Source organism: Scleropages formosus, chromosome 21 (genome assembly GCF_900964775.1).
Source record: "Scleropages formosus chromosome 21, fSclFor1.1, whole genome shotgun sequence".
Lineage (NCBI taxonomy): Eukaryota > Metazoa > Chordata > Actinopteri > Osteoglossiformes > Osteoglossidae > Scleropages > Scleropages formosus.
In genome coordinates this window covers 23068467-23095853 of record NC_041826.1, presented here as the reverse complement: position 1 = coordinate 23095853, position 27387 = coordinate 23068467, and the positions used below count along the sequence as shown (strand labels likewise).

General features: G+C 50.0%; 1 protein-coding gene across 1 annotated transcript; it reads right to left on the bottom strand.

Moving 5' to 3' along the window:
* Positions 1-2770: 2770 nt before the first annotated feature.
* rbm19 (RNA binding motif protein 19) lies at positions 2771-27003 on the bottom strand. The gene is made up of 24 exons (XM_029247226.1): positions 26866-27003; positions 26289-26471; positions 26052-26156; positions 25873-25950; positions 25469-25703; positions 24024-24274; positions 23211-23270; positions 22834-22912; positions 22468-22539; positions 21611-21829; positions 21402-21532; positions 21142-21266; positions 19950-20046; positions 19723-19833; positions 18061-18261; positions 17612-17711; positions 17207-17337; positions 17049-17109; positions 16877-16956; positions 16403-16458; positions 16188-16304; positions 8625-8730; positions 5806-5926; positions 2771-3149 (listed from the first exon to the last, which is right to left on the bottom strand). The coding sequence occupies exons 1-24, from the start codon at positions 26899-26901 to the stop codon at positions 3070-3072; spliced, it is 2835 nt and encodes a 944-aa protein (XP_029103059.1). The 5' UTR covers positions 26902-27003; the 3' UTR covers positions 2771-3069.
* Positions 27004-27387: the final 384 nt, after the last annotated feature.

Here is a 27387-nt window from a genome sequence, read left to right as displayed (position 1 = left end):
ATCTGCGATTCGAGTCCTGCTTGGGGTGCTTCGCGATGGACTGGCATCCCGTCCTGGGTGCGTCCCCTCCCCCTACGGCCTTGTGCCCCGTGTTGCCGGGTTACGTTCCGGTTCACCGCGGCCCTGCTTGAGACGAGCGGATTCAGACTGCGTGTGTGGCACAGTGCCTGGGTGGTGTGAGAGGACATGGGTTCAATCCCCGCTCACTCTGTGTGGAGTTTGCATGTTCTCCCTGTGTCTGCATGGGTTTCCTCCAGGTGCTCTGGTTTCCTCCCACAATCCAAAGACACGCTGTTCAGGCTCCCCTGTAGTGTGTGTATTGCACTGATTTATGGATGAGTGACCCAGTGTAGGTATTGTATCTAGCAGTGTAAGTCACCGCGGTGAATAAGGTGTGTGGGCTGATAACACTACATAGAATTTGTTGGAAGTCACTTTGGAGAAAAGCATCTGATAAATAAATGTAAATGTAGTGTGTGTGTGTGATTCTTCACTCCAAACTGCTTCCCTAGACAGAGCCATCGTGTGCCAGGAGGTGATTAGATCACCTTCGATCCTGGATGTGTGCCTACGATGAGGCAGCGCGACATCCAAAAATTTCGCAGTACTTACGCTGGCAGCCGTCCCGAAGAGCACAAAGGAGCCGCTTCTCCACATTAGCGAACGCTCGGCAAAAATCTCCGCTCCGACTGCGTGCTGCTGGTGGGATTTGCGGAAAGTGCCGGAATAAGACACTTAAAGAAGCAAATGGGATTATGTGGGCTCCACGTCGGCGCCGAGGACTACAGGAGATGTGGGACGTGCATAATGGGATCCTCGGACCCACCGTGGGACTCCAGGACAGATGGTGACCATCAAAGAGCTTGGAAAATCAGCAGCAGACCCCCCTCCCCCCACACCAACACCCTAAACGGGAAGACTGGAGTGGACCGAACGACAAAGCCGCCCTCGCTCCGAGCCAGAAACGGAGCTCTTCTGAAGAGAGCTCAGGAGACGCGGCGGAAAAGGAGGATCGTTAGAAATATGCGACTTCTGTTGAGTTCCACAGGCCTTCTGTGTATCCCAGCGTAGTAAAATAAAGTAAGCATTGGTAGAGAAGATTGGTGGTGTTCATAGCTCAGGTTGTGGATTCAGACGCTCGGGTGTTTGCCGAGCTCGGCGCTCGGACCGCAAACGTTTCATCGCCGGTCGAGGTGCGTCACTGGTCGAACACCTGAACATCTCAGTAGAGAACAGGTGTTAAAAAAACCAAAACGCTCCTCTCGAGTGGACAACGGTCACGCTAGATCACGTCCGCAGGTCACACAGCATGCGGAGAAGCTGCGGAACCCTGGCGCCGCGGCCGGCCGGCCAGCCCTGGGGGGTCCGAGTGGGGCGGTAGAGCCCTGAAGGTGGGAGGGAGCTTTTGGCCACAGCTGGATTGACGGGTGACAAAGCGTACCAGATCGTGGGACAAGGGGACACTGGCCTTTATTGAGGAGCTCTTAGCTTGGGTGAGGTGTTGGGAGGCCCTTCTGTCTCTTGCAAAAATGGGGAGTCATGGCAACCGGGCGTTTGTCCCCGGTATCGAGAGACTTTTCTCGTGTAACCTTTCCGGTGCAGCGAGGAGCTCCAGCAACAGCCTACGACCATTCGCACCCTCTTCCCTCCGTCACACGACTGAGGTTTTTACCTGTCGCGTCACCGTTTTACCTCCGCTCAAGGTGCGGCCGTGGCTCGGGACACAGCCCTCGGGGTCACGAGAAATCATCGTTATGAGGGGTTTCATTTTATACGCCTATTTTGATTTACGAAGAATTTCTCGTCATTTAAGAGGAACAAATTTGGGTTCCGCACCAGAACCGCCACGAGGTTTATTTTGCAGTTAGAGTTTGACTTGTACTGTGTTCTCACTCCCATCCCCCCGTCCCTTATTTTCTAGTTTCGCCTCTTACCGTCTCAGCGATCACGACCCCAACTGGACGGTCCGAACCATGTCCGCTCGTTCACCGAGTGTGAAATCATCTTCACAGTTATCACTGATAGTAAAAGATGAAGCAAAAATTCAAAAATGCTTGCTTAACAAGTACTATAATATGTCGATGTTATTGCCGTCATGAATAAGAATGCCTTATTTTGCTCAATTTGTAAGCAACTTTTTTTTTTATTACACATTTATTCATTTAGCTGATGCTTTTCTCCAAAGCAACTTACAATGTTAAGGTTACTATTATTTACCCATTTATACAGCTCGGTAATTTTACTGGAGCAATTTAGGGTAAGTTCCTTGCTCAAGGGTACTTGAGCCAGAGGTGGGAAGCGAACCCGTGAGCTTTGGGTCAAAAGACAGTAGCTCTAACCACTACACTAGCAGCTGTTTTTGTTGAGGAACCTCTTATTTTCCAATACCAAAGAACGGTCATTTGGTCTCGCGAGAGGAACCTCCCCAGTGGGGTGACTTTGTGGAACGAAGTAAGACCGTTTAGTGAGGGAAAGACGTTGATCCTCAACACCAGTGACTGAAAGTCCTCAGTTAAAAGTCTTTCAATCTCCACCACAACGTACAAATAAAGGTACAACAAAGTAACTTAATTACATAAAATATTATTTTAAATACTTCATTACTAAAATTATGAAGCTAAAAAAAAAAAAAAAACTGCACAAATACTTTGACAAATATCTGTAGAATTTCAGACGGCTGCTGTGCGAACATGTGCTCGACTCAGACATTTACACCCAAAGAGCAAAACGAAGGAATCAAAGTGGATGAGAGCGACCTGTAAAAAAAATGACAGAAACAAGACACAGCTGGTGCAGAGATGTGGAGGACGCCTGGGCAACTGTGTGGGGAAAGCAGAAGTCATCACGCCCCATTCCTTTACATGGCTTCGGGTCCATTCTGCATGACGCGCTCGATCTCCTTGCTCCTGTTAGCAGCCCAGTTCAAGCAGACGTTGCCTTTCGTGCTCGTCTGCAAAAACGTGAACGTCCGCGGAGAGCACGAGCACATCGAGAGGGTCGATTCTCCTCCAGAGAGCGACACAAAGCGAGCAGCCATCCGCCCTGAAAACGAGGCCAGCGTCTCCTTGTTCAGGCCTCCTCGTTCTCCTCGCCCATGTCCTCCAGGATCCCCGCCTTCAATTCAGACAGCTTCCGCTTCTTGGCTGCATCTGCGAGCGCAGGAACGGAAACATGAGGAAATGCTCTTTCTAAGTCAACATCCATCTTCTAAACAAACTGCCGCAATCCAACGAGAAACTGCCACCGCAAACAAGCGCCGGTTGCGAACACCGTGGCTGTAGACGAGCGCGAAGGAACCCGGCCGTCACGTCAAAGCTCTGGAGCGGCCGAGCGCGAGCCTCAACCCCAACCCAATGAAGAATGTGTGTGAGGACTTGTGTGGTGTGGCTCATTTATGGTCCCCGTCCGACTGGACGCAACTTGAGCAGTTTTGCAAAGAGCCATTGGGCAAAAAGTGCAGAGTCAAGCTGTACAAAGCTGACAAACTTCTCGAAACAGACTGGAACAGGGGGCTGTACTTACTGCCAACGAGCATTCTACCGAATACTGAGCTGAGGGGGTGAATACTTACTCACCCAAAGGGGTGAATACTTATGCAATTGGTTATTTTATGTCTCATGGTCATCATTTGTTACAACGTATTTGTAAGCATTCTGTTGATCAGTGTCAAAAAAGCCTATTTCACTGTGGCTGAATGTTGTAATATAATAAAGCTCGAAGTTCAAGGGCAGCGGATACTTTGTAGAGGTACTGTATTTTCAATTATCGAAACCATTATTAATAACATGGGGAAAAAAGAGAAGCCTGACTTTCCACAGACTTTATCTGCTTATACAGCATTAGTTTCTGTCCGCTGTCCTGCTGAAACGGGTTTTAAAACGGCCAACTTCCAGCGAGAACGAAGGACAGGCAAGGAACGTCTAGCGGCATCTGCCTTATCTTGTTTTACGGCTTGCAATAAATCAACAAACGTGCCAAAAAGAATTTTTATATATATATATATATATATATATATATACACACACACAAATTTATATAAATGTTTCTCAAAATGTAGAGAGCGTAGCTGGGCTGAGACGACAAAGGGGCTCCGCGCAAAGTCAGAGCTGTGCACCGCAATAGGGGCAGAACACACCACTGTCTTCTTTTTTGTCTGTGAAATCAATAAGCAATAATTAGGTTTGATTTTTCTTTTCACAGTTCGAGCGGCTCCTCTCCCACTCAGGAGAGCTGGCGCGGCAATCTCATTTGCTTGGCGGTAATGAATAGGCGTGCGGCCGCCACAATGGGGCCGGGAAATTGGATTTGAAAAGCAGTAATAGGCAAACGTCTCGCACCGGAGCGACGGGCCGCGGCGCGCGCCCACTGAATCCCTGCCATCATTAACGTCAACAATAGCAGCCCGGTGGGGGACGTGAGCGGAGCGGGGCGGGGGGGGGGCGGCAGTACTCAAATTTATTTTGAATCTTTTACTCATCTACGCTGTGGTCCATGTTGAGTGGCGAGTGGAAGGGAGCAAGAGGCCAATGAAAACCCACCTTGACATGTAGGAGAGCGTAGGACAGCGCGTCCCCTACAAGCAGCCCCGTACGGGACAGCGGGACGAGCTGGAGCCTCAAGGGGGAAACCCCTCCACGAGCCCTTACGCACCCGGACAGGTAGAGACAAGTCCGCTGTCCAACAGCAGTCTAAGGATGTTCTACAGCAAAGATGTGACATCCAGAGCTCAACAATTACACCCGTGTCTGTTCATTCCGAGGCACTTTTTAGAGGGATTTACCCATTTCCACAGCAGGGTCATTTTTACTCTATCGCAGCACATCAGTGGGGGAGGGGCATGCGTGCGGACCGCCGCGTGTCACGAGGGGGCTCGTGCTTGACGGCCACGTTCATCTTCGCTCTTTCGACCGCCTTTCCCGGTCCCTCGTCCCTCCGCCGGTCTCCGCCGTCCCTCGCCGGAGAGGGGGAAGGGACATCGATTGCGGCCGAGGAGGGGACGCGCAGCTCGGTCCGGATTGATGGAGGAGCGAGATGCAGACGCTCGCTAAACAAACATGCGGAGAGGGTATTGAGCGGGACTGCGACCCCACACCCCACCGCCCCCAGGGTGCCGACCGTGACGCAGCGCTGTCCCGTGCAGGTGGATCGGTACACGCATACGCACACCGTGACAGCGAACGGACTTCGTTCCTCACCCGAACCTAGAAACGAGGAAGTCGCTTCTATTATTCTTCGTTATTTCTGTTATTTATCATAGGAATAACAAGATGTTCCACCGACAGCCTTGGAAAGGCAGCCGAATTTCACCAGGATAAACGGTGGCAGAAAAGGGACGGGTGGACGCCCAACAAGTAAAAAAAAAAAAAAAAAAAACAGAGCAAGATGACAACCAACAAATGTCGCAAATTACTTCACTGTAATGTAAAATAGTATTAACACGGTAAACTTTCACCGCCATGAAGAAATACAAATGAGACGTGAAATAAAAGACATAACAAAAGTACATAAATACTAACGGCTATAGGATATTAATAAACAGCCGTTAACTGAGCGGTTACTGACGACGAATGAATGAAAGATGAACTTTAAAAGACAAGGTAGGAATAATTTGTTACGCTATTAAATACTACGCCGTTTCTTCCGTAAGAAATGAGGGTAATTTGAGCCCCTCGCAAAAAGGGTTCTCCTACCAGGGCGACTCCACGTGACTAATCCACCCCTTCTGTGAGGAAAGGGCGAGGAGACAAAGAGCCGCACCGCAACGGCCACGTGCCGGTGCTGGAAAGACGGGCCGCGGAGCCTCACCGTGGAAGCGCTCGGCGGTCTTCCTGCGTAGAGCCTCGATCGTCTCCTCCGAGTCGGCCCACTCGAGGACGAGGCGGCGGCCGTACAGGTGGGTGCTGTGACACAGGCTGCCGAACGCTTTCTGCGTTGGGGTGGAACACAGAGTGGAGTGAGCAGCATGTCTCCCGCTTTTGGACCGTGCACAGAACGTGAACCATTTTAAACATTAACACACCTCGCTTTTCAAAATAAGCCTGTCCTACAGTCATTTTTTTCTTTTTTCGTACTGGAGACAGCATCTACATTTACTTTATTTATCAGATGCTTTTCTCCAAAGTGACTTCCAATGAACTCTGTTGTCAGCCCACACACCTTATTCACCGCGGTGACTTACACTGCTAGATACACTACTGACACTGGGTCACTCATCCACACATCAGTGGAACACACACTCTCTCTCTGTCACTCACACACTATTGGGGAACCTGAACAGGATGTCTTTGGAGTGTGGGAGGAAACCAGAGCACACGGAGGAAACCCACACAGACACGGGGAGAACACGCAAACTCCACACAGACCGAGCGGGGATCGAACCCACGTCCTCTCGCGACAGCAGCGCTACCCGCTGTGCCACCGCATCTGCCGTCACTGAAGAAACTGAAGAAAGACGTTAACAGAACAGGCTCTGCGCGCTGCTATAAGGACAACTCAGTAAACACAGTTGAAACATTGAAAGTGCAATCTTTAAAAACAGGTGAGAGACCTTCTCTTAGTGCTTCGGTGTGTTTCGTCTCCCGAGTGTGTACGTACTACTGCTGATTAGGTCACACACCCCACCCTGACCTCGCAGGGCAGCTGTACCAGCGTCCCCATATTCAAAAACTCTTGTTTAAAATGAGTAAAGGGGATAAGAGAACCATTTTCCCCGCAGGTTTAACACGGAGCGACGCGTCGTTTGCTTTTCGGCCTCTTTATTTCACGTGAAATCGGTCAAAGGAACAAGCCGAGCGACTCGAAGGCACACAAAGGCGGTTCTGGGGCAGACTCTTCATCTCCCCTCCTAGGGGTTCCCCACCTCCTTCATCGCCCTCAACTCGCCGTCGCTTAAAAACGCGGCTCTTACCCCGTTTCCCCAACGCTGCTCTGGATTTTGTCAGCTGTGCTCACACACCACATTACACTCTCCTTTTCGATTTGGATTTAAAGTGTTTTCCACATCAAGCTACTCATAAATCAGCACCGACTAATGAGCATATCTTAATGCGACTATTATACTGTATATTTACATATTAATATGACTGTATTAATATGTAACATATTAATCTGACTATTATTATATATTAATAGGACTGTATGACTGCAGCACTTCCATTGGATACACATATAGCTTTTTTGGGAAATCTCATATATATATATATATATACAGTATATATACACCATATTACATACACACACCATTTCTCAATTAAGTGTTTGATCCAATCGCAGCACTCAATTACTTCATTATTTTGATATTGCTGACACCTGTTTAATGATAAAGTATGTTTGAAGACTGCGCTATTTTAACCTGCATTCAAGTATCTAGCTATTACAGTTTTTATAGGGAAATGCATAAGAGCACAGATAATTAAATGCTAATTACAGCAATTATGCAGCTGAATGGGGCTGAATGAAAACCAGGAAAAAATAGTCAGTCGTCAAAAAGAGTCAATTTTATAATCAAGAGCAGCGAACGCCTTGCACGGAAAATGGAAACCGATGTATTATTAGCGTTAGTCGTGACGGCCGCAAGTGACGCGCAGCGTGCGTTTCCGAACGGCGACACACACCGAAGGGAGATCGGGATCTTTTTCGGAACAGTCACGTCGCGCACCAGTCGGCGGCCTGTCGGAGAACTCCGGGAGCGTATCTTGGCGTGCGTCCAAACCGCGACGCAAGGTCCCGGCTTGGATACGAGTTTCAAAAAAAAGGAATTAAATAAAATAAAGAAAAACGGTGCAGGATTTCGCGCTTCCCCGACCCTCCGCTCCGCGGCGGCGCGGGCGTAGGCGTCTGCCGCCGAACCCCTCGCACCCTCCGTGGGCAAAGATGCTCATCTATTTGGTGCTACCGGTGAAGGTGCCACTTTACTTAAAGAAAACAGCAATTAGGCACCTAAACTGCTGGCTGTTTACAGAACCTGACAGCAGCGTGTGCTAATAGGGGGGTGGGGTGGGGTGGGGGGGCGCTTGACAGGGTGCAAACGCGGCGAGAGCAAACAGCTGTCGCAAGCTCATCCCCTCCGCACGCTCGCTCATAAATAATGCACGCGGGAGGGCCGCGTTTATCTTGTCGCCGCGCGTTCGTCAATAAGCTTCGATCGGCGGACGAGGGCCGGGGGCGCGACGAGCGGCGTGGCGGAGCGGGCCGGGCTCGGCTGGGTTTTCCTGGGACCGAAAGCCACGAGCTCCGCCCGCTCCTTCCAGCTGCCGCAGCAGGACAGAGGGCAGGACTCGCGCTCGCACCCCAGCACACAGCACCCCTCGCATTCAAACATCTCTACGTAATAATCGTGCGAAGGAAGCGCTGAAGCTGGGAGGGGCAGAACTGAGCGATCCGCACCTCCCGCGGCTACGAACGTGTCCTTTTGTTTAAGGAGCCCCGATCTGGCAGACAAAAACATGGTGTTTCACGGTAACCCCGCTCTTTACGCCACACGAGCACTCGTGACCCGTGCCAGGGGGCAGCTTTAATTCCGGCTCCGTGACATCGAAACGGGGGTGCGGCCACTTCCCGGCGGGGTCAGCGGAGGACCCGCCGAGAGCGAGGCCACGGGTGCGAGGGAGACGAGGGCGACTCACCTTGGCGTCTTGCTTGGTGAGGAAGTCGACGAAGCAGAAGCCTCGGTGCGCTCCTGTGCCGCTCACCTTCTTGGGAAGGCGCACGCTCTTGAGCTCCCCGAAGGTGCTGGGAGACAGAGAGCGCTCGTCAATGAAACGTGCCAGACGGCGTCCTTCACATCCACAAGCTGATGGTGATTTTGTCAAAGCTGATGAGTGGATTTTTAAGAAATTTGAAGAAAAGAAAAGAAAAAAAAAAAAAACACCAATGGAATGTCAGTCTGAGCTACATTAACCCAAGATGAACATCCCTTAAGATTTACCACGCTTGCACCTGTATGGATTTAGAATCGGTGCGAAGCGGCAACCACGAGAACCCAGGGATGCGGAGATTTAATGAGCCAATTAAAGAGCTCTACGAGACGATGAGACAAAATGCAACGTTTTCTTACGAAGCTGGTTGTCTGCGGAGTTCTGTTTTTGGCTAATAAACACACGCAAGTGTAAAATACCACGTTGGGTTCTGAGACACGTGTCCTTAAGGACACCGTCCCGGTAAATCAAACTCCTTAGAAACACCTCAACCGTCCTACAGCTAACTTGTCCATTATGTGACAAGAGGAGGGTTCATATTTAAGAAAAACTTCTATGTGCCGCGCGCCAACAACAGACACTCTACACTCAACTGAACAACGCTCCCCAACTGCACCTTTCCTTCTAGCTACTTGGCACCACAAACACGGCGAACGACACCTGGAATCATCCACTGCATCCGTCATCTCCGTCTTTCCCGCACACATTACTGACATGGTGGTTTTCACCGCCCCCTTCATGAGGTACAAGGGAACCCGCAGGTCATCGACAGACGAGCATCTTCAGCAGTACATTGGTCCACTTGCACTTCTCCAAGGACCTCTTAGTGCCTGAATGATGCTGAGCTATCTGCACTTCTTTATCCATCCAACCATCCATGCATCTGCTTACTCAACTATCCATCCATCCATCCAAAGAACAAGGGTGTTAACCATCAAGAGGAACCTGGCAGATCTCCTCACTAGACATGATGTTAGGGAGAAAGGACAGTGAAAGGGAACACCTTCTCTCTGTGTGTTAACGTAGGGAAACATCAGATGCACAGAGATGCCACCTCCGTGAGGTGGACCCGCTCGGGAGAAAGACACCTACATGATGTCCTTCGACGGCAAACACGACATGGGCAAACTTCACACGCGCTACCTGAGCAACCAGCTCTCACACCTCTCGGTCGCGCTCGTTTCTACGCGTAGCCATGACGACAGAACACGCACAGCTATGCAGTACAGCTGAATGCGGAGCTCTTTCTGGGGCAAAAATGCGGTAAAAGACAACTACAGGCCAGCGGTGCGCACACTCTGGCCTGGTTCTTATAAAGTGTTTCCGATTTACATTTTCTTGCGGGTCCGTGGAACATCACATTAGGCAGGATTACATTTCATACGCCGACGATCCGCCCGCCCTCGTTTAACCCCTCAGGCCTCGGCGCGCTACTGGAGGCTCTTCCTCCATTCGGGACCGTTTTGCGAACGCAGGCAGAACGCGCTCGAGTGTCCGAGTCTCTGCTGCAAGACATCCACCGCTTTGCACCCACAGTAAAACAAGGTTTATCGAAGGTTAATTGTGGCCGCGCAGCCAACGTACCGGGACACGGCGTCCGCAACACGCGCGAACAAATATTCGTGCGAAAGCTGAACGAATAAGTCGATTCGATACCTCATCAACGTAACTATCTTTCGGCACATTTCTAGGGACTTGGGGGCAGCTGCCGCTTTGCACTCAAAGGAGGCTGGTTCGAATCCCACCTCCTGACGTAGCACCCTCGAGCAGGGTACTTACCCTGAGGTGACACAGTAAAAATTGCCCAGCTGTGTACAGTATATGGGTAAAACAGCGTAAATAGCTTAACACCCCCTGACCCCAGGCTCCAGACTATGCATCACGATGAAATAAATGAACAATAAAGAAAATTAAAGCATGAAGTGCATCTCAGTCTACGTGTTGGGGCTCGGATCGGAGGCGGCGGACCGCATAAATAGTAGTTTGAACCTATTAATAACCGGTATTAATTATCTTGGAACGGACGCACAAACGCAGGATATCCGGAGACCGAATCCGAAGGGGGTTAAGAGTACTACGAATGATGAGAAATATTAATTAATTTTGTCTGTATGATAAATCCAAACGAGTGTCCATTAGAGGCGAAGCTCCTTCCGCTCACAACCCCGGCACGTCACCTGTGTGTCGGACGCTGTCGTACCCGCACGCCCGCAATGCTGATTATCATTTCCATAAAATCAATTTTGTTCCCCTTTAATAACACCTGCTTAGACGCTTGTTAACTAAACAAACGTATGGAAACAAAGCAGTAAAATACGCAAAAGTGTGTACCTACGTTTCTGTGAATTTGGACTAATCCCATTAGCTAGTCGGCACGGCTAAGAATTAATCCGTGTTCGAACGCACGGGTAATCTCTGTTTTGCCTGTCTGTATTCAGGGTCGCGTACACACCGCAAAGCTAAGTGTACGCCTGCGCATGATGCGGTAACAGCAACAACACAGCGACAGCCCCGGCCACGCCCCCGAATAGCAGGTCACGCCCCCTTCATTGTAGGCCACGCCCCCTTCAATCGCCCGGCCACGCCCCCTCGGACAGCCCTGCCCAGAAGTGCCTCGTTGGCACGATGAGCACCAGGTGCGGCCTGTTGGTCTGAAAGATGATCTTGGTGGTTTTTGTTCGTTCTTTATTTTAACAGTTTAAGAGGAATTTAAAGGACCGACTGTGTCTGTGCCGCACAGATACTACCGTATGCTCATCATTTCTGTTCCCAGCACTACTGTACATCGTGCAAAAAACCAAACTCCAAAATCAGCCTTAATAGCGGAAATTATTTACAGGCCACAAAGTAGTCAATACGCAACGTCCTTTAATTATTATACAGTTAAATTATAATTCAAGGTCTTTATCACAGTGCAACTTCATTCTATGACAAATTAGAAGGAATGTGCATCTGCATTTTCATCCAAACACACTGCTGTTTGGTGCTCATGCCTTTCATTTGCGACATTATTCTCAATATTTTAATTGTATTACCTAAGCCAGCTGTTGCACACGAGCACCATTTTTTATTTTGTTTTTTGTAAATGCTTTTTAAGTGCTTATTACCACTGAAGAGGTGACTGATGTGATTTCCACACTCATGGGCTCTTCTCATGTATTTAAGCTTGACTGGCAGCTGGTCCTCAACCAAAATGCACCCTTTACACCCATTCCTTGGATAACGATGCTCTTACCGCCATTATTAACGACTAATACAAAGGCACAAATGCAGCAGCGTATTATTTCTAGTTGGCGCAGCGCCGGTGACTCAACGGGCCGATCACCTCCACATATTAAACTAATCTTTCTGTTCCTTTCTTGACGTGTGGAATTTCACTGACTAAAGATTTCTTTTGTGAGCGTTACAATTTATCTGTAATTCATTTAAAGGTTGTTTAAATCTACTCGGATCATATCAACAGCGTACCTTTCGTTCCCTCCATTAAGGCTCGCTAGATGGGTCAATAATTGTTTACGATCGTATAAAATATAGACTCGGATCAGATTTGTGTTCTCCTCATATTGTACCGTTCTCTTATAAACCATGACGCTTTGACTCAAACTTAACAGTTTGATAAATAAATGTTTCTCCAAAGCGACTTCCAATGAACTCTATGTAGTGTTACTATCAGGCCACACACCTTATTCACCGCGGTGACTTACACTGCTAGATACACTACTTACACTGGGTCACTCATCCACACATCAGTGGAACACACACGCACTCTCTCTGTCGCTCACACACTATGGGGGAACCTGAACAGCATGTCTTTGGAGTGTGGGAGGCAACCAGAGCACCCAGAGAGGACATGCAAACTCCACACAGACTGAGCGGGGGATCGAACCCATGTCCTTTCGCACCGCCCAGGTGCCATGAGACAGCAGCGCTACTCGCTGTGCCACCATGCCGCCCACTTCGAAACACAAGTGCAACCGGAAACGTGTTCATAACTCAATCCATCTGTTACTCCTAAGTCACTTTTACCACGAAGTCGCAGTCAGTAAAAGACAAATAACACAGGTGTCACTGCATTTAACAACAGGTTAGGTCATGCGAAACCTGAAACAACATGAAATTTAAAACTGCTTACAATACCGGAAAAAATCATCCATGTCCAAATATTCCACAAGAGTGAAAAATTTTTCCCGTACAAAGTGGTCCAGTGTTCCTCGGCCACTTTCTCGGACCACTTTGAGCTTTTCTCGCACGCGTGACCAGCGAAAGCTTCATCCTTCTTCACGGACCCTCATTATGGGTCGACTGGAGCGCTTTGCGCTTCCGATAACGCGATTCCCACGGCCTGCTCTAACACTGCATTTTCCCTCCAGCTCACCTGGACGCTCATCCATCCAGCAACAGCGGCCACGCGGACACCCGCCCTGCCGGGAAACACACCGCGGACGAATCTCGCGATACCAGACTGACGACGAGGAGAGCAGGCGGAGATCAGGCCAGTAAGGCACGGGCGGCCAGAAGCAGGCACTCCGGGGCCAAACTCGCAGGCGTCCCTTCCGCGGAGAGCGACGTTCGCGTCGACCACCTGCCCCTCCACGGGAAGCACTAGGGGGCGCTAATGAGCACACTGCGCTGTACAAAGAGGACATGCTGCAAACAGGTAGAAGCGCAAGGCAAACGATGAGGACATGAACGAGCTGCCAAAGGGCACCTACGGAGAGGGCTGCGTGGAGGTGGGGGGAGGTGTGACGGTGCGATAGCGGCTTTCGGAAATAGCACCTGCGCCTCGGGTTCCTCGGTACCTGCGGGGGTAGCCAGTTGTCACGGAGACGGCGTGCAAAGCAGATGGGCGGCGGACATGCGGACGGGGGGAGTAGGGGGGTCCCACCTGGGGAGGTGGAGGACGACGGCCGGCGGACCCTAAACCTCGGCTTTGAATGCACCTGAGCAAGGAGAGGGAGGAGCTCGGGCGGTGCCGGCAGCCAATCGCGTGTGGCTTTACCGCAATTATAATTTATAACACGGAACCATCTGCGGAGCAGCTGAAGGTGAACAGAAAGACGAGACCGGTTTCAACAAAAGTAATTAATAATACAATTTTTTCTTTTAAGATATTTCATGCTCTCATTGATTTTACGAGCAGCAGAAATGAGAAACGGCGATGTAACAGACACGAACAGTCACGGCGGCCCATATCCCTGAAAAAACATATTTATCAACTTACACATGTATGAAATTCACCATCGTGTGGGTCATTAATCGGCAGAAAATCCCACGAAAGCAGCGAAATAATAACCGGTGGGCAAAGGGAAATGTACCGGTTCAAAAACGTCAGAATCGAAACTGTAATTCTGTATTTACACGACGAAAGAGTCGATATGCCTGTATGTGGACTTCATACAGACCGGCAGAAATGGAGCCCCCGTGCACTACAGTGATGCGTAGCCCCCGCGACACGTGCTGCACACGTGTACAGGTGAGGCGGGAGGGGGCAGCCAATGGCTGAACCTGCACGAGTGGGACATGAGCAGGGAAGGAACGGCGCACCCGCCGCGGTAAGACGAGCCGCTCCGATGGCGCGTGACACTCGCACCCGGCGCAGCCGCAGAACACAGCACCTACCCACCTACCCACCCCTCCCTCCAGCACCTCACACCTTTTGCTGGGTCAGGAGAGGCACACTGCCCCCTGGTGGTGAACCCTCAAACTGCAGGCTGGCTGACATCCGGAGCCCGGGCTCCGCCGTGAACACCGCGCTCCCCGGACACCGCGTCGCAGATGACGAAGAAAGCGGGAGATTCAACAAAGAGCGAGCGCAGTCTCATACTGAGAACATCTGCTACAACACGTACCTGAAAGACTGATCCTGAAGCACTTCTCCCAGTTACAGCTGCGCAGCCATGACCGAGCAAAGGCGGACACCAGCGGCAGGAAGAGAGACTTAACCCCCCCCCGCGTGCGAGTGCGCCGACGAGGCCCATTAACCGGTGTGCGGCGCAGAGGCTCAGCCCCATCCATTACGCCACGAGGCCCATCGGGCCCGGCCGCCCTCCGCCGACGGCGCGCCGCACACGAACGTGACGAAGCGCTGCCCCGCATACGGCCCTGCAGCGCCGGGAGGGTGCGAACACGGAGCGGAGCAGCCCGTGGCTCACGTGAGCAGCGTGTGACAGCACATACACACGAGCAAGGGAAGAGGAACATCGGTGCCACGCTGTATAAGTGTCCCCCTTCGCCCAATAGAAACATACATTACTGATATATAACTCATATAAGAGGATTCTGTTAAAACGAGAGTTTATGAATACATAGGAATGCTTCAATTTAATAAATTAGTCTGAACCTGAAACAGGTGTAGATATCAAAATTTTGGATACCGAAAGCTAATTTCTCATTATTTTAAATGGGGAAAAATAATAATGGGTTCCCAGCCAATCCAAAAAAACCCTAAAAATTTCCCCAAAAATCAGAGGAACGCTGCAAAACACATAATCAAACCATGATTTCAGCACGATATAAACACTAACATTTCAATTTACATTTGACAATTCAGCAGATTTTTCTCCAAAGTCTCACACTTCTCAGAAAACAGCACAAGAGCGCAATACACCTGTTGGCTTTGATGTCCTGCTTCCAGACTGTGGTTGGAGAACTTTCTGGGGTTAATGCCCCAGGGTATTTCTTACTTTTCTTTTTAACTGATCAGCTCTCTGCAGGATGAGCAATAAAGTAGGCAGGGATTCATTGAGCATGCTGTGTTAATTGTGAACATCTTCCTAAAACTGCACAATGCTGCTAAAATGCACAAAAAAAAATCCATTAAATGAAATATCACACCCGCTATGCCGACAGACACTCCTGTGGAATTTCACACACTTACCGTAATGCTCAACTCTCATAAAGCAACACACTCATATTCCTAAAACCCCAATAGACAGAGAGCACTGGACGGAGACACACCAACTGCTCACCGCACTTTGCTTCACTTGCACGATGCACGACTTGCTTTTTTTTGGACACGCTTCAGATTAATTTTGTTTTACAGGTATTTCTTGTTCTGTAAAACGAAAGCTGTGGAGCCAAGAGCCACTGTACTGAAATTCTGGTTAAAGAGAGTTCGTAAATTCAGGGATGCTCTCTCCTTTTCACACAATGAGCTTATTTAGCAAATTTGGGCCCATCGTATTCACAAGGTGTTCAAAAACAGCTGATGTAAAAATACCAGTGACTTCTGGTCCATCTTATTATTCCAGCCAATGGAACAATTCGGTCCCAGAGCAGTGCATTTGCGATGAATCAAGTGCCTCCTTGTTAGGAGTTGTACACTTGGAAATCACTTTAAATATTACATTTTTTCTTTTTTTTTTTATCTGGGTTTCATTTTTCATTTTGGTTGTCACCCGCGGTACGGTCATGCACAGATAAACCACATTAACTGCGTGTGTCTATGTGTTTGTGTGTGTGTATGGGAGAAGATACGTGGGGTGAGCTCACCCAAACAGCTCACGGAGCTCCTTCGCAGTGGCCTGGAAGGGAACGTTGCGCACCAGGATCTTGGAGGTGGTCTGCTTCCTGGCCGTCTGCTTAGTGCGTGCACTCCTGACAGCTGGCCTGGGGGGGGGAAGGGGGACACGACCGTCCTGAGCGAGAACCATAGAGGATGGGCTGCTTCCCAGCGAGAGATAAAAAGTAGCACGCTGCGCGCCTACCTGGTGGCCCTCTCAGACAGCTTCAGCTCCAGCTGGTGGTCGTCCACAGTGCAGTGCTGCAGCAGAAAGGAAGAACCAGGGTCACCAACACACAGTCACACAGGACAAACCAGGGGCAACAACAGTCGCGTCCAGAGCAGCTACAACTCCTGATGCTAAATGATTAAGAGCTGAACTCAGCCCTATTGGTGGTACTAATTTTGTTGTTCATTTCAGAACGAACAAATGGACAAAAGGAGATTAAAAGACAAGGTAGAAATAACTTCTGCTTCACAGAACAAATTAACCCTGTCATGTGCGGAAGGGGTCCGCATGGTCTGGAACAATTATACATTTGCAATTCACTTCCTCATCCAACCCAGAGGAGGTTCTACCGTACAACGTTCTGCTAAAGGTCCAACCCAATGTACCCAACGGTGACTAGCGGTGTTGTTCTGGGGAGCTGAGGCTACGGTGCTGGATCTCCTGTCATACCTGAAGTTGCCTCAGGGCCTTCTGTGCAGCCTTGGGGGTCTTGTACCGCACAAAGCCGTAGCCCATAGAAAGGAGGTCACCTGGCAGGAGGAGATAAACACCGTCACCAGTTTCCGGCAGGAGACCCAACACACACTTGGAACACACCCGCACTACGACAATATGACCGTACCGCTTCTCTGCTTCTTCCTGGAAACGGTGCAGGTCTTCAGAGCACCGCACTTGGAGAAGACCTGAAATGATGGCACATGGGGGGGGGTCACTACACCAGGCCCTGCACATCCAACTTGTCCTACAGAAGCAGAGCTGCAGCAATGCAGGCGAAGCCACCTCAGCCAGGGTCTCCTCGCTGGTGCTGAAGTTGAGGTTCTTGACAAAGAGTGTACATCCTGGCACACTCTCCTCCTCCTCCTCCTCCTCATCGCCGCTCGCAGCCGCATCAGCACGCTGCTCCTGAGCTTCTGATGTGGGGCGTTGGGAGCAGGACGAGAAAAACGCTCAGGTCAAACGCAAGCACACCTTCTGGCTCCCGCTGGAGCTGTACGCCGTTACACTGCACTGCGCACACACCCTGCGTAAGGCCACTTTATCGCACACTTATTGCTGGAAACGCGCAAGTCTTACGCCGACGACGTGACACTGCAATCTCATCCTGCTGGAGGTCACAGTGCTGCGGCAAAACAGCTGGATGGCGCAGTACCGAGTAACCGGGAGCAGGGGAGCAGGTGCGATTACCTGGGTTGGACTCTGCAGGGGGTTTTTTGGCCTTCTCCTGAGGAGGGGTGGAGAACACACCGGCGGGGGCCCATTCCAAATACAGGGGCACGTGCTGGAACTGCAGGGCGAGAGGGGTGGTGCGTGACCCGTGTGCTCCACCACCACAAGCAAACGTGACACTTCCTCAACGTACAAACGTATCTGGGAAAAGAAATCTAACTCCATTTGCTGGTAACTGCAACCACTAAATCCCCATCAACGAAAGCTTAAAAACAAAGACGTGCCTCCATTTATCATAGGGAAGTTCGTGTAAAAACTGCAGGTAAAGGTGTCATGAATTAAACATGTGCTGTAACACCACATTCGACCCATTTTCATCAAGCTCGCCCTATACGGGGCTGCGGGGTTCCAGAGCCTACTCTGGGAATAGAGAGCGTGATACAGGGAACGGGAGCTGTGCCGCTCACCTTGGTGTAGGCCAGCCGGGTGAAAGCCCTCTTGGCCTCCGAGAACTCCAGGAACTCGACGATGGCCGTGAGGCCGGACGGCGGCAGGAGAACGCGTCCCAGGGAGCCGTGCGGGGAGAACACGGCCTCCAGCTCCGAGACCTTGACTCCAGCCGGAAGGTTCTTCACCAGCAGCACAGCGTTACTGCGGGGGCCCGCAGCCTGCAGACCACACACCGTGATGTGGAGGGTATGGGTGTTGGGGGGGGGGGGGGGGGCCCAACAAAGCAACACTGTTCTATGTAACTATCGATGTAACAATAAAATACATAAACAGGCTTCTCTTGCTCAATCTAACAAGCACGATACAGATGCTGCTCAACTTACGATTTTTTTGGCTTTACGATGGTGAGCTGGCGATAGACATTCAGTAGAAACTGTACTTTGAATTTTGATTTTTTTTTTCCCCCCAAGAAAGCGATATACGGAGCGATACTCTTTCGCGATGCTGGACAGCGGCAGCGATCCGCATCTCCCGGTCTGCCACGCGGTCACTAGTGTACTCAACCGATACTCTACAGCGTTCTGTGTTGCCAGCGTTTTCTTGGGTGCCTCCTCGTATCTACGTTGTGTTTTGTGCATCCATCATGTCTACGAAATGCCCGTCTGTGTCTCCTGCTACTGGTGGGAAGAAGAAGAGGAAAGCAATAACTGTTAAGGAGAAACTCAAGGTAATCGGCCAGCATGAAGGCAACAAACCCGTAACGGCCATGATGTTCGGTAGGTTTGGTGTATGGAATTCATTTTTTACTTATGATATTTTCGACTTACGACGGGTTTTGCGGAATGTAACCCCATCGTAAGTCGGGGACCACCCGTATTTAAAAAGCTATTAAGTCATACTTTCCGGAAATGCCTAAGAAGAATAGAATTTTCAATTTTAGCTCTGGTGACATTGAGTACCACACAAATCTCAGAATTTTTTATAATTTCTAACAATAATATAAAACAGTTTTAAAACTGGAAAAAAGGTAAAAAATTCTCATCTATCCACTTTAATCCTAAAGCAATAAACTACACAGAATTCTCTTGAAAAGCAATATCGTGACAAATGACTCGGTCGGTTTTATTATTCTTTTGTCACAAATGAAAATATGAATAGATAGCAGAGAGGAATTACAAGCATTAAGAGGAACTCCAGTAATTTTGAGAAGTCTCTTGTTAGGCAGCGTCACAGCAACGATCACGTCCACTTTACATAGCGATAAAGTAAATAACAGCAAATTACGATGGAAAAAAAAACACAAACAGGCTACAAATGTAGTTCACAATAAATATTACGTTTTTAAATCTTAAAAACTCAGGCAGAAATGTTGAAGGAAAAAGGGTGAATCATCTGTGGCCCAGAAATGCATCTTGTTTGCCCATTTTAATTATTGTTAGCTAAGAATTAATAATTTCTCCGTGAAATTATTAGCTACCAACAATTAATTTTCCGACAACTCGGCTTGCAAAGAGATTTTCGGGAACAAATTTCACTCAATATGTCAGGGAAGCTACAGCTGTGTAGCACATACTAGAGTATCACCGCTAAGGTAGTAAAAATAAGTGTGTAGAGAAGTGAGCCACCAGGAGGCAGCAGTGAGGGGGTGTCATGTTGGAGCCCATCACCAAATACCATACCTGGCTAAAGGAGTCCAGGCAGATATGGTTGTCCAGCAGGAACTGCCGTGTCTCCTGGACAATCTGGGTCTCCCCCAAGGCCATCCTCACAGCCAGACTGCCCTGGGACTCCTACAGGAGAAGGGGATGATGGGAACAATGGTCAGGAGCTTTATGTGAGGCCCACTGCACAATAGTGGTTAAAGCTCACCATGGCTACAAAGCCACAGCGTGCAGGACGCACTCACGTGGTCGAGGACTTGGCTCTTGGTGGTGCTGTACTTCTCGGCAATGGCGTCAGCCACCGCGTTCGTGCCCAAGAAGAGCGTATTCCAGTTGTGCGAGCTGGGTGGAAAACAAAACACTACTGCGAGGCTCCACAAACACGCCCAGAGTGTGACGTGTTCCAGTCAAACACATCACTGGTCTCACCCCACTAGTCCTCCCCCACTTCCACACCCTGGGAGTGTTTTGTTTTCCTCTCCTCAGCTGCTGGACAGCTCACTTTCGGTTTTTCCACTCACCGAAATACGTATTTAGTTGTTAACTGCTTCATTTTTCTGCGCTACTGTGTGTCTGTTGGTTGCAGCACAGGTTTAACAAGGATTGTCATCAGTTGGTTTTCATCCTGCAGGTACCTAAGCACTGGTTTATCAGCTAAATCAAGAACGCTAATGGTGGCTGAAGTGATACTCCTGGGGACGTGGTCACATAGTGGATTAAGCTGGTGTCTCAAAGCTCCTGAGCTGCTCGGTGGGTGTGGGGATCAAGTCCTGCTCAAGGTGTGTGGAGTTTGCATGTTTCTCTTTTTGTCTGCACCCCCCCCCCCAGTTCACCGCATTATCGGAGAGGTATGGTCACGGTCTCAGTTTTTCTTTTTGGCACAATCTTGTTGCAAATAAAATGTTTTAACAAACAGAGCGGGCGCGGTGGCGCAGCGGGTTTGGCCGTGGCCTGCTCTCTGGCGGGTCCGGGGTTCGAATCCCACTCGGGGTGCCTTGAGACGGACTGGCATCCCATCCTGGGTGTGTCCCCTCCCCCTCCAGCCTTGTCCCCTGTGTTGCTGGGTTAGGCTCTGACTCGCCACGACCCCGCTTGGGACAAGCGGCTTCATGTGCGTGTATGCAAACATTTTAATGCAGCATTTTCTGTGTTGTAAATGTATATTTCATGTTGAATGTACTTGCAAATGCTGTTTCATTCCAAAATCCTGCCCTAGGGTAAAAACGACCAACACTATTAGAGAGGTGGAGGAGCCTGGTGTGAAGAACACAGCGATTCCTTCTAATTCTGCATTTCCACAAAAGTTTCATTTTACACGCTGAAGACCGTATGCTTGAAAATCACTTTAAATATTTAAATGTGCTTCATATTTAGCTAAATACCCAACCACTTTTTCTGACTATTTCTTTGGAACATAAAAACAATACTGTGACCCACCTGGTGCTGCCTGCCTTCTGCTTGGCATCCCTCTGCTTCTTGAAGGAGGAGGACCCGGGGCCCGAGGGATCCTGCTCTGCCTTCTCCTTCTTCAGCGTGGAAGGCAAGATATGGAGCATACGGCCCTGCGTGCACGCGCACACACAAAGTCAACATGGATCATCACAAGAGGAACCGGCGCTCTTCATCGCTGTGAACTCATCACGCTGCATCACAGAGCCGCTCGGCATCCACACACACGCGTACGCGCAAACACGCACCTGGAAGACGTGGCCGTCGAGCTCCGCCAGGGCCCGCACCGCGTGCTCTGGGATCATGTACGTGACGAAGGCGAAGCCCTTGGGTTTCTTGGTCAAGCCGTCGATGGGGAAGTGCACCTCGGCCAGCGGCCCTGCAAGACACACGGCGTCAGTGTCCGTGCGGTCGTCGCAGGGACTCCCGGGCAGCGACGGGGGGCGGGCAGCCCTACCGTACTGCGCAAAGATGTCCGACAGCTCCCGTTCGTTGCAGGTGTACGGCAGGTTCCTCACGAAGAGACGGCCCGACTCGGACACCTCCTCTTCCTCCTCGTCCTCCCTGATCTGCCGCTGGAAGCTCCTGTTCTGGCCGCCCTTCTCCTCGGTACAGGGGGCCCTCTTGCTGCTGCCGCCGTCACCGCTGGCCTGGAACACCTCAATGTAGCGCCCCCCTGTGCACAGAGATTGTCACTGCACTTACCACCTGTCTCTCCCACAGTGTGAGTACACAAAAGAATAGAAAAGGAAAGAAAAAAAGAAATATGGGAGAAACCAGGCTAATCATCAAAGGCACCACGGTAAGTTCTATAGCCTTGATTACTATGCTGGGCCACATCCTCCAGTGCAATGTGGAGACTTCCACCCTTTATACTGGGTATATAAGGAAGGGTAACTCCCAGGGTTGATTACTACGCTCCTCCCACTTAGAGTGATGCAAACAAGCGCGCCCTTATTATTTCCTTTTCTGCAAAACTCACCTTCACTTTACTCACATCTACTGACTTATGAAGAAGCAGCGTGATGCACAACATGTGCAGAATTTCTGCAAGAGCTCACTTCTTTGGATTTGTGCACCAAACAATGGCAATGCCAATAAACCCGAAAATATTCATAATTAATCTTAATATTATTATTATTATTGCTCTTACTACTTTGCTAAACCAGTGTCTTTGTCCAAAGGTGAAGACAGAACTCAAGAGTTTGTTGAATAGCGGGAGTGTAGTGGGTGTGTAACAGCAATCCGCCCTGCCTACCCTACACTACGTGTGCGCGCACGCATGCTGCACCTCGACAGGGTCCGTCCACCCACCCATGTAGTCTTTGTCCTTGCGGAGGGCCTTCTCCACCTCCTCTGCGGAGCGCAGGTCCACAAACACGTAGCCTAACCACATCCAGGGGTTGGGGAAGAGTTATGGGTTATGTCATCTCTCACACAGGCGTCTCCAGGTAGCATCGACCATCGTCAAACACACTCTCTCCTTGTCTATACCATGCTTTGTGTACCACGCACAACACAGAACGACACAAACGCACCGGCCCCTCAAGTTGCAAACACCCATGTCAGCACTAGGTCCAGGACGGGACGCCAGGGGCATTTAAAAAAAAAAATAAATAAAAAAATAAAGCACCCAACACTCAGAAGCCGCAGGGCGCCCCCTCCTGGTCATACACGTACCCGTCTTGTTGCCGTAGGCATTCCTCACGATGCGGATGGCGACAGGCTTCAGCGGGGTCATGAACTCACGCACTTGTTGCTTGCAGGAAAGAAAAGTGTCGGTTACACAGCGCAGCAAAGCGGTTAAGAGGCCGGACTGTCGATTACAAGTCGCAGGTGGGGCTTTGCTGGCGGACGGGTGAAGGTGGCTCTGGACGAACACAGCTGCTAGGCAACACAGGTGCGTTGTGTCCCCACGAAGGCCCCCTTCCCCCGGAACGCCGACTTCTCCACGAGCAGAACACGAGTTCTGGGGTGACCCTGTCAACGAGCAGTGAGCGAGGCGATCGCGTGGAACTTTCCACCGACCGCAGCAGCGGACTACACTGGTCACTCACCTCGGTGACGTTGAAGGGAGCCCCCCGCAGCTTGACCGTGAAGTCCGTGGTGGGTTCCACCTGAACAAAACACGCAGTGAGAAGGATGAGGTGGAATGCTCAACGTCACTCTTCCACACTGTTTATTAAGTCCACATGTGCAATAGAAAAAAAAAATAAAGTTTTACATTTAACTTCTGTTAAACATAAATAAATGCAGAAATTGTATAAAGAGTTGCTTTTTTGGGTCTATAGATAAACAACTGTGCACAGAAACTTAATTTTCATGAAAGTTCCACATGAAGGATTTAGCGCGCCTAAATAATTTTTTTCAAAAATGACCTCATAATGTAAACTTACTGTGTGTCAACTGACTTGAGGACGACAAATAATTCAAAAGAAGAAGCAAAATGTTGCAAACAGAGGATGTAAACACAATAGCGTCAGTGCACACGTGAGACCGTAGAATGCTATACACAACTGAGAGAGTGGGTACACAGTTCCCACAATGCACCGCATCTCACGGTCTCTCTCACACAGCCGCTTAGCATGATTTTCGAATACGGTTTATCGCAACGAGATGAATGTCTCAGAAGGAACGAAAAGTGTTACGAATGTCACATGTGGACATTTGAGAATAAACAGGCTATGGGGACGCTGAGTAACAGGAGATGAGTGCATTTCTCTAACGCTGGTGACAATAAACAGGGGAAATAACTAAGAAAGAACCAGGGGACCCCACTGAAGACCAGACACTCCGACTGGACGCTGTTAAATCTTCCCACAGTTATTTTCCCTCACTGGCCACAGTGATATGGGAACACAGGAACGGACCTCTTGCTTTTTGTCCATTTCACCGTGTTTGTCCTTCTTGTTGCCTCTCTTTGCTTTGGCCCTTTGTGCGCTGTCCTTGTCCTCACTCTCAGAGGCACCGCCAGCCTGGAGCTGCGCGAGCAGTTCTTCCTTGGCATCCTCGTCGCTGTCCTGGCCTTCTGCGTCCACGCTCGAACCCTTCACTGACACCACCTTAGAGCGCAGGTAGTCCATGTCAGAAAGGCTGCTCTCGAGCGCCTCCTTGGTGGGGCCTGTGGGAAGCGACAGAGGATGTGCAGCTGAGCATCAGAGATAATGAGAATGCCAACAAGAGAATGTAAATTATTACTATTTACAGCTGGTTATAGATATCCTTTCATTTACAATGTCTCTTTATGCAAAATTTCCGTATAACAGCTCTTGACTTTTCATATCCAATCTGTATCTAAAAAACTTGCAAGTTGCACATTGTGCCAGAGAAGCAGTAGTACAGTAATGTACTGTCGTTGGCACGTCTGCATCCAGATATCGCCGTCTTCAGGTGTGTTATGAATGCGAGTGTGCTGCATGAAGAGAGTGGGGCATTATGGGAATGCCTCGCGATGCAATTCCATGGGTATGTCTGTTGACCATATTTGTTGCATTATTTAACCGAATTATTGCAGAGAGAGCAGAGCAATTAGCAGGAAAAAGTCAGCTGATGGTTTTTCTGGTATGTATCTACATTTTAGCAGCAGTGTGCAGTTTTAGAAAGCTGTTCACAATATAAATGCAACATGCTCATAGATCCCTGCTTGGTTTATTGCTCATTCTGTGGAGAACTGATCAAATAAAAAGTGGGAAATACCTATAACTACATAAATGTGTTTTATATTGTTCTTAAATCATGGGTTGATAGTTATATACGTGTTTGACTGTGTTCTACTGGAAAATTTGTTTGGGGTTTTTGGATGGGCTGGGAACACATTTTTTCCCCCATTTAAAATAATGGAAAACAGGGTTTTGGTATCCAAAATTTTGATACCCACACTGTTTTTGGGAACGGATTAACTTTATAAATCGCCTGTATTATTACTGTTATTATTATGACTACTACTAAACAAAAGCCTCAAAAAGCAGGCTACTAACGAGAGCTGGAGAGCAAAAACAGTTCGGCTTTGTACCTGACCAGGTAGTTATTTTCATTCTGCTTCCAACAAAATAAAACCTTATACGTTCGCAATTAGCAGACGTCTCACGTCTCCGTTTCGGACTTAAAAATAGCACATTTTTCATAAACTACTAAAAACGCCCGTTTTCCAAAGTTTGAGAGACAACAAGAAGAGAACTCGACACGCAAGTTTTCAAACACACACAACGCATATAATAAAGATGCCGATTACGCTACTTTCAAAAATTCCCAACAAAGTATTGCACAAGTGTGTACATTTTCATGACTGCTGCATGAAGAACTCCTGGACACTCACACTCGTCCTCGTCCTCCTGGTCCTCCTCCTGCTCCAGATCTTCATCGGACTCATCGGAGTCAAAGTTGAGGTAGTCATCTTTCGCGCCTTTGTGTTTCACCTTGTCCTCCTGCCTCTCGTGCGGCGCAGGCTGTGGGTTCGCTGCCCGGGTTGGGGTGTCGTTGGCCCAGGTGGGAATGTGCGCTCGGTTCTGGTGCACGGCGAGGAACTCCTGGAAGTTCTCGTCCTGCTCCAGCTGCAAAAGAGCATGCGAGAGGGACACTACAGACACCTGGGGGTCGTGAGGGACACCGGGCTGAGCGGCGAGTCCCCACCAACTCGCCCGGTGAAACACGGTAAGCGTTCCTTCCACACTCTACAGGGTTCAGCGAGAGTCACAACCAATGGGAAAAGGTCTCAGTTACCGCTCCGAGAGCCGAGGACTCCTCCTCCTCCTCCTTTCTCTTCTTCTTCTTCTCCTTCTCCTTTTTCTTCTGCTCCTCCTGAAAGGAGAGATTGAGCCGTCAGCAGTTTTGCTCAATGAGACCGGAGAGAAACACGGTACAGCCGCGCGGCGGCTGCGGTCGCTATCCGGCAGCACTACCTCCTGTGGCTCCTCCTCCTCCTCAGTGGGCGTGGCCGACCGATGACTGCGCCTGCTCCAGGCCCTGGGCTTGGTTGGGTCTCCGAAGGACTTGCACCGCTCCACCTGCAGCGCGGAGTCAACACGGTCCCGGTCAAAGAGCAGGACGGGACACTGCGCGCGCGCGCACGCACGCACAGAGGTCCCCAAGGGAGGAGGTACGAGCGCGAGCGGCCCGGTGGCGAAGGCCGCTCTCACCGAGATCCTGGACGTGTCCACGAAGCTCCTGTGGAAGTGGCGCGTGGCGCGCTCGGCGTCCTCCTCCTCCCTGAAGCCGACGAAGGCGAAGCGTCGGAACTTGCCCTCTTTGGTGAACTTGAGGACGCAGTCGGTGAGGGTGCCGAAGGCGGAGAACATGGCGCGGAGACGTTCCTCCTTCATCTGCACACAACATGGGATGGGGACAGCAGGGTCATCCGGGGACACAGCGGACAATGAATGTGGGCGATGCAGACAGTCACACGCTGGATAGTGCAGAGACACACTGCGGACACACACTGACTGGACAGTGCAGAGATACAGACAGACCCTGGACAGTCACTGCGTGCTGCAGGGACACAGTGGACACACGCTGGACACGCTAAACACCTAAAGTCCGTCCCAAAGATCTTATAACAAAGCGACAGACATGATGATCATCATGACATGTGTCTCGGCAACAACATTAGTGATTAGAGATTAGTGAGTACACATACACACAGAGTCAGAGACACACACGTGACACGCGCGCGCGAGACCCAGAGACTAGGGCGCAACGCGCGAGCACCGCACTGACCCCGCTGGGCAAATTCTTCACGATGAGCCTCGACATCTTCCACGCTCCGTTTCGTCGTCACGGCGAAAGAACGGACAGAAAACGCGCAAATGAAGCAGCGTGGGAGAGTCAGGGCGCCGCCATCTTGTCCCGTGCACGCGCGCGTTACATGACGTACACCGGCGTGGCGCGCGAGCGAGTGCACGCCAGTACGTGGCCTGCGTCTTACGTCATGCGTCCAACATTACGCGAAGGTACGGCGTAAATACAACGCTTCAAAATTTAAATACAGAGCAATATAAATATACAAATACCCTCGATCCCGCTGCAGTGCTCTCGATCAAGGTAGTTCCCCCGAACAGTAAAAATTACTCAGCTATATAAATGGGTGAATCACGGTGACTTTGAGCAACGCTGTAAATCGCCTTGGTGTGACGCTGCACTTGCGACTGTTTCCAGCAGAGGGCGCCACATTCCACAGAACGCAGCAGTGCGCTCCCGCGGTCTAGCCGTTGCCATGGCAATGACCTAACCGTCGCTCGA

Bases quoted from the DNA above. Each gene is read 5' to 3' on its own strand.
- rbm19 (XM_029247226.1), bottom strand. From the start codon at position 26,901: ATGTCGAGGCTCATCGTGAAGAATTTGCCCAGCGGG. The intron at 20,047-21,141 runs GTGGGTCACAGT...TTTTCCACCCAG, and splicing joins CAGAAGGCAGGCAGCACCAG to CTCGCACAACTGGAATACGC. The intron at 18,262-19,722 runs GTATGGTATTTG...TGTGGTCTGCAG, and splicing joins GCCTGGACTCCTTTAGCCAG to GCTGCGGGCCCCCGCAGTAA.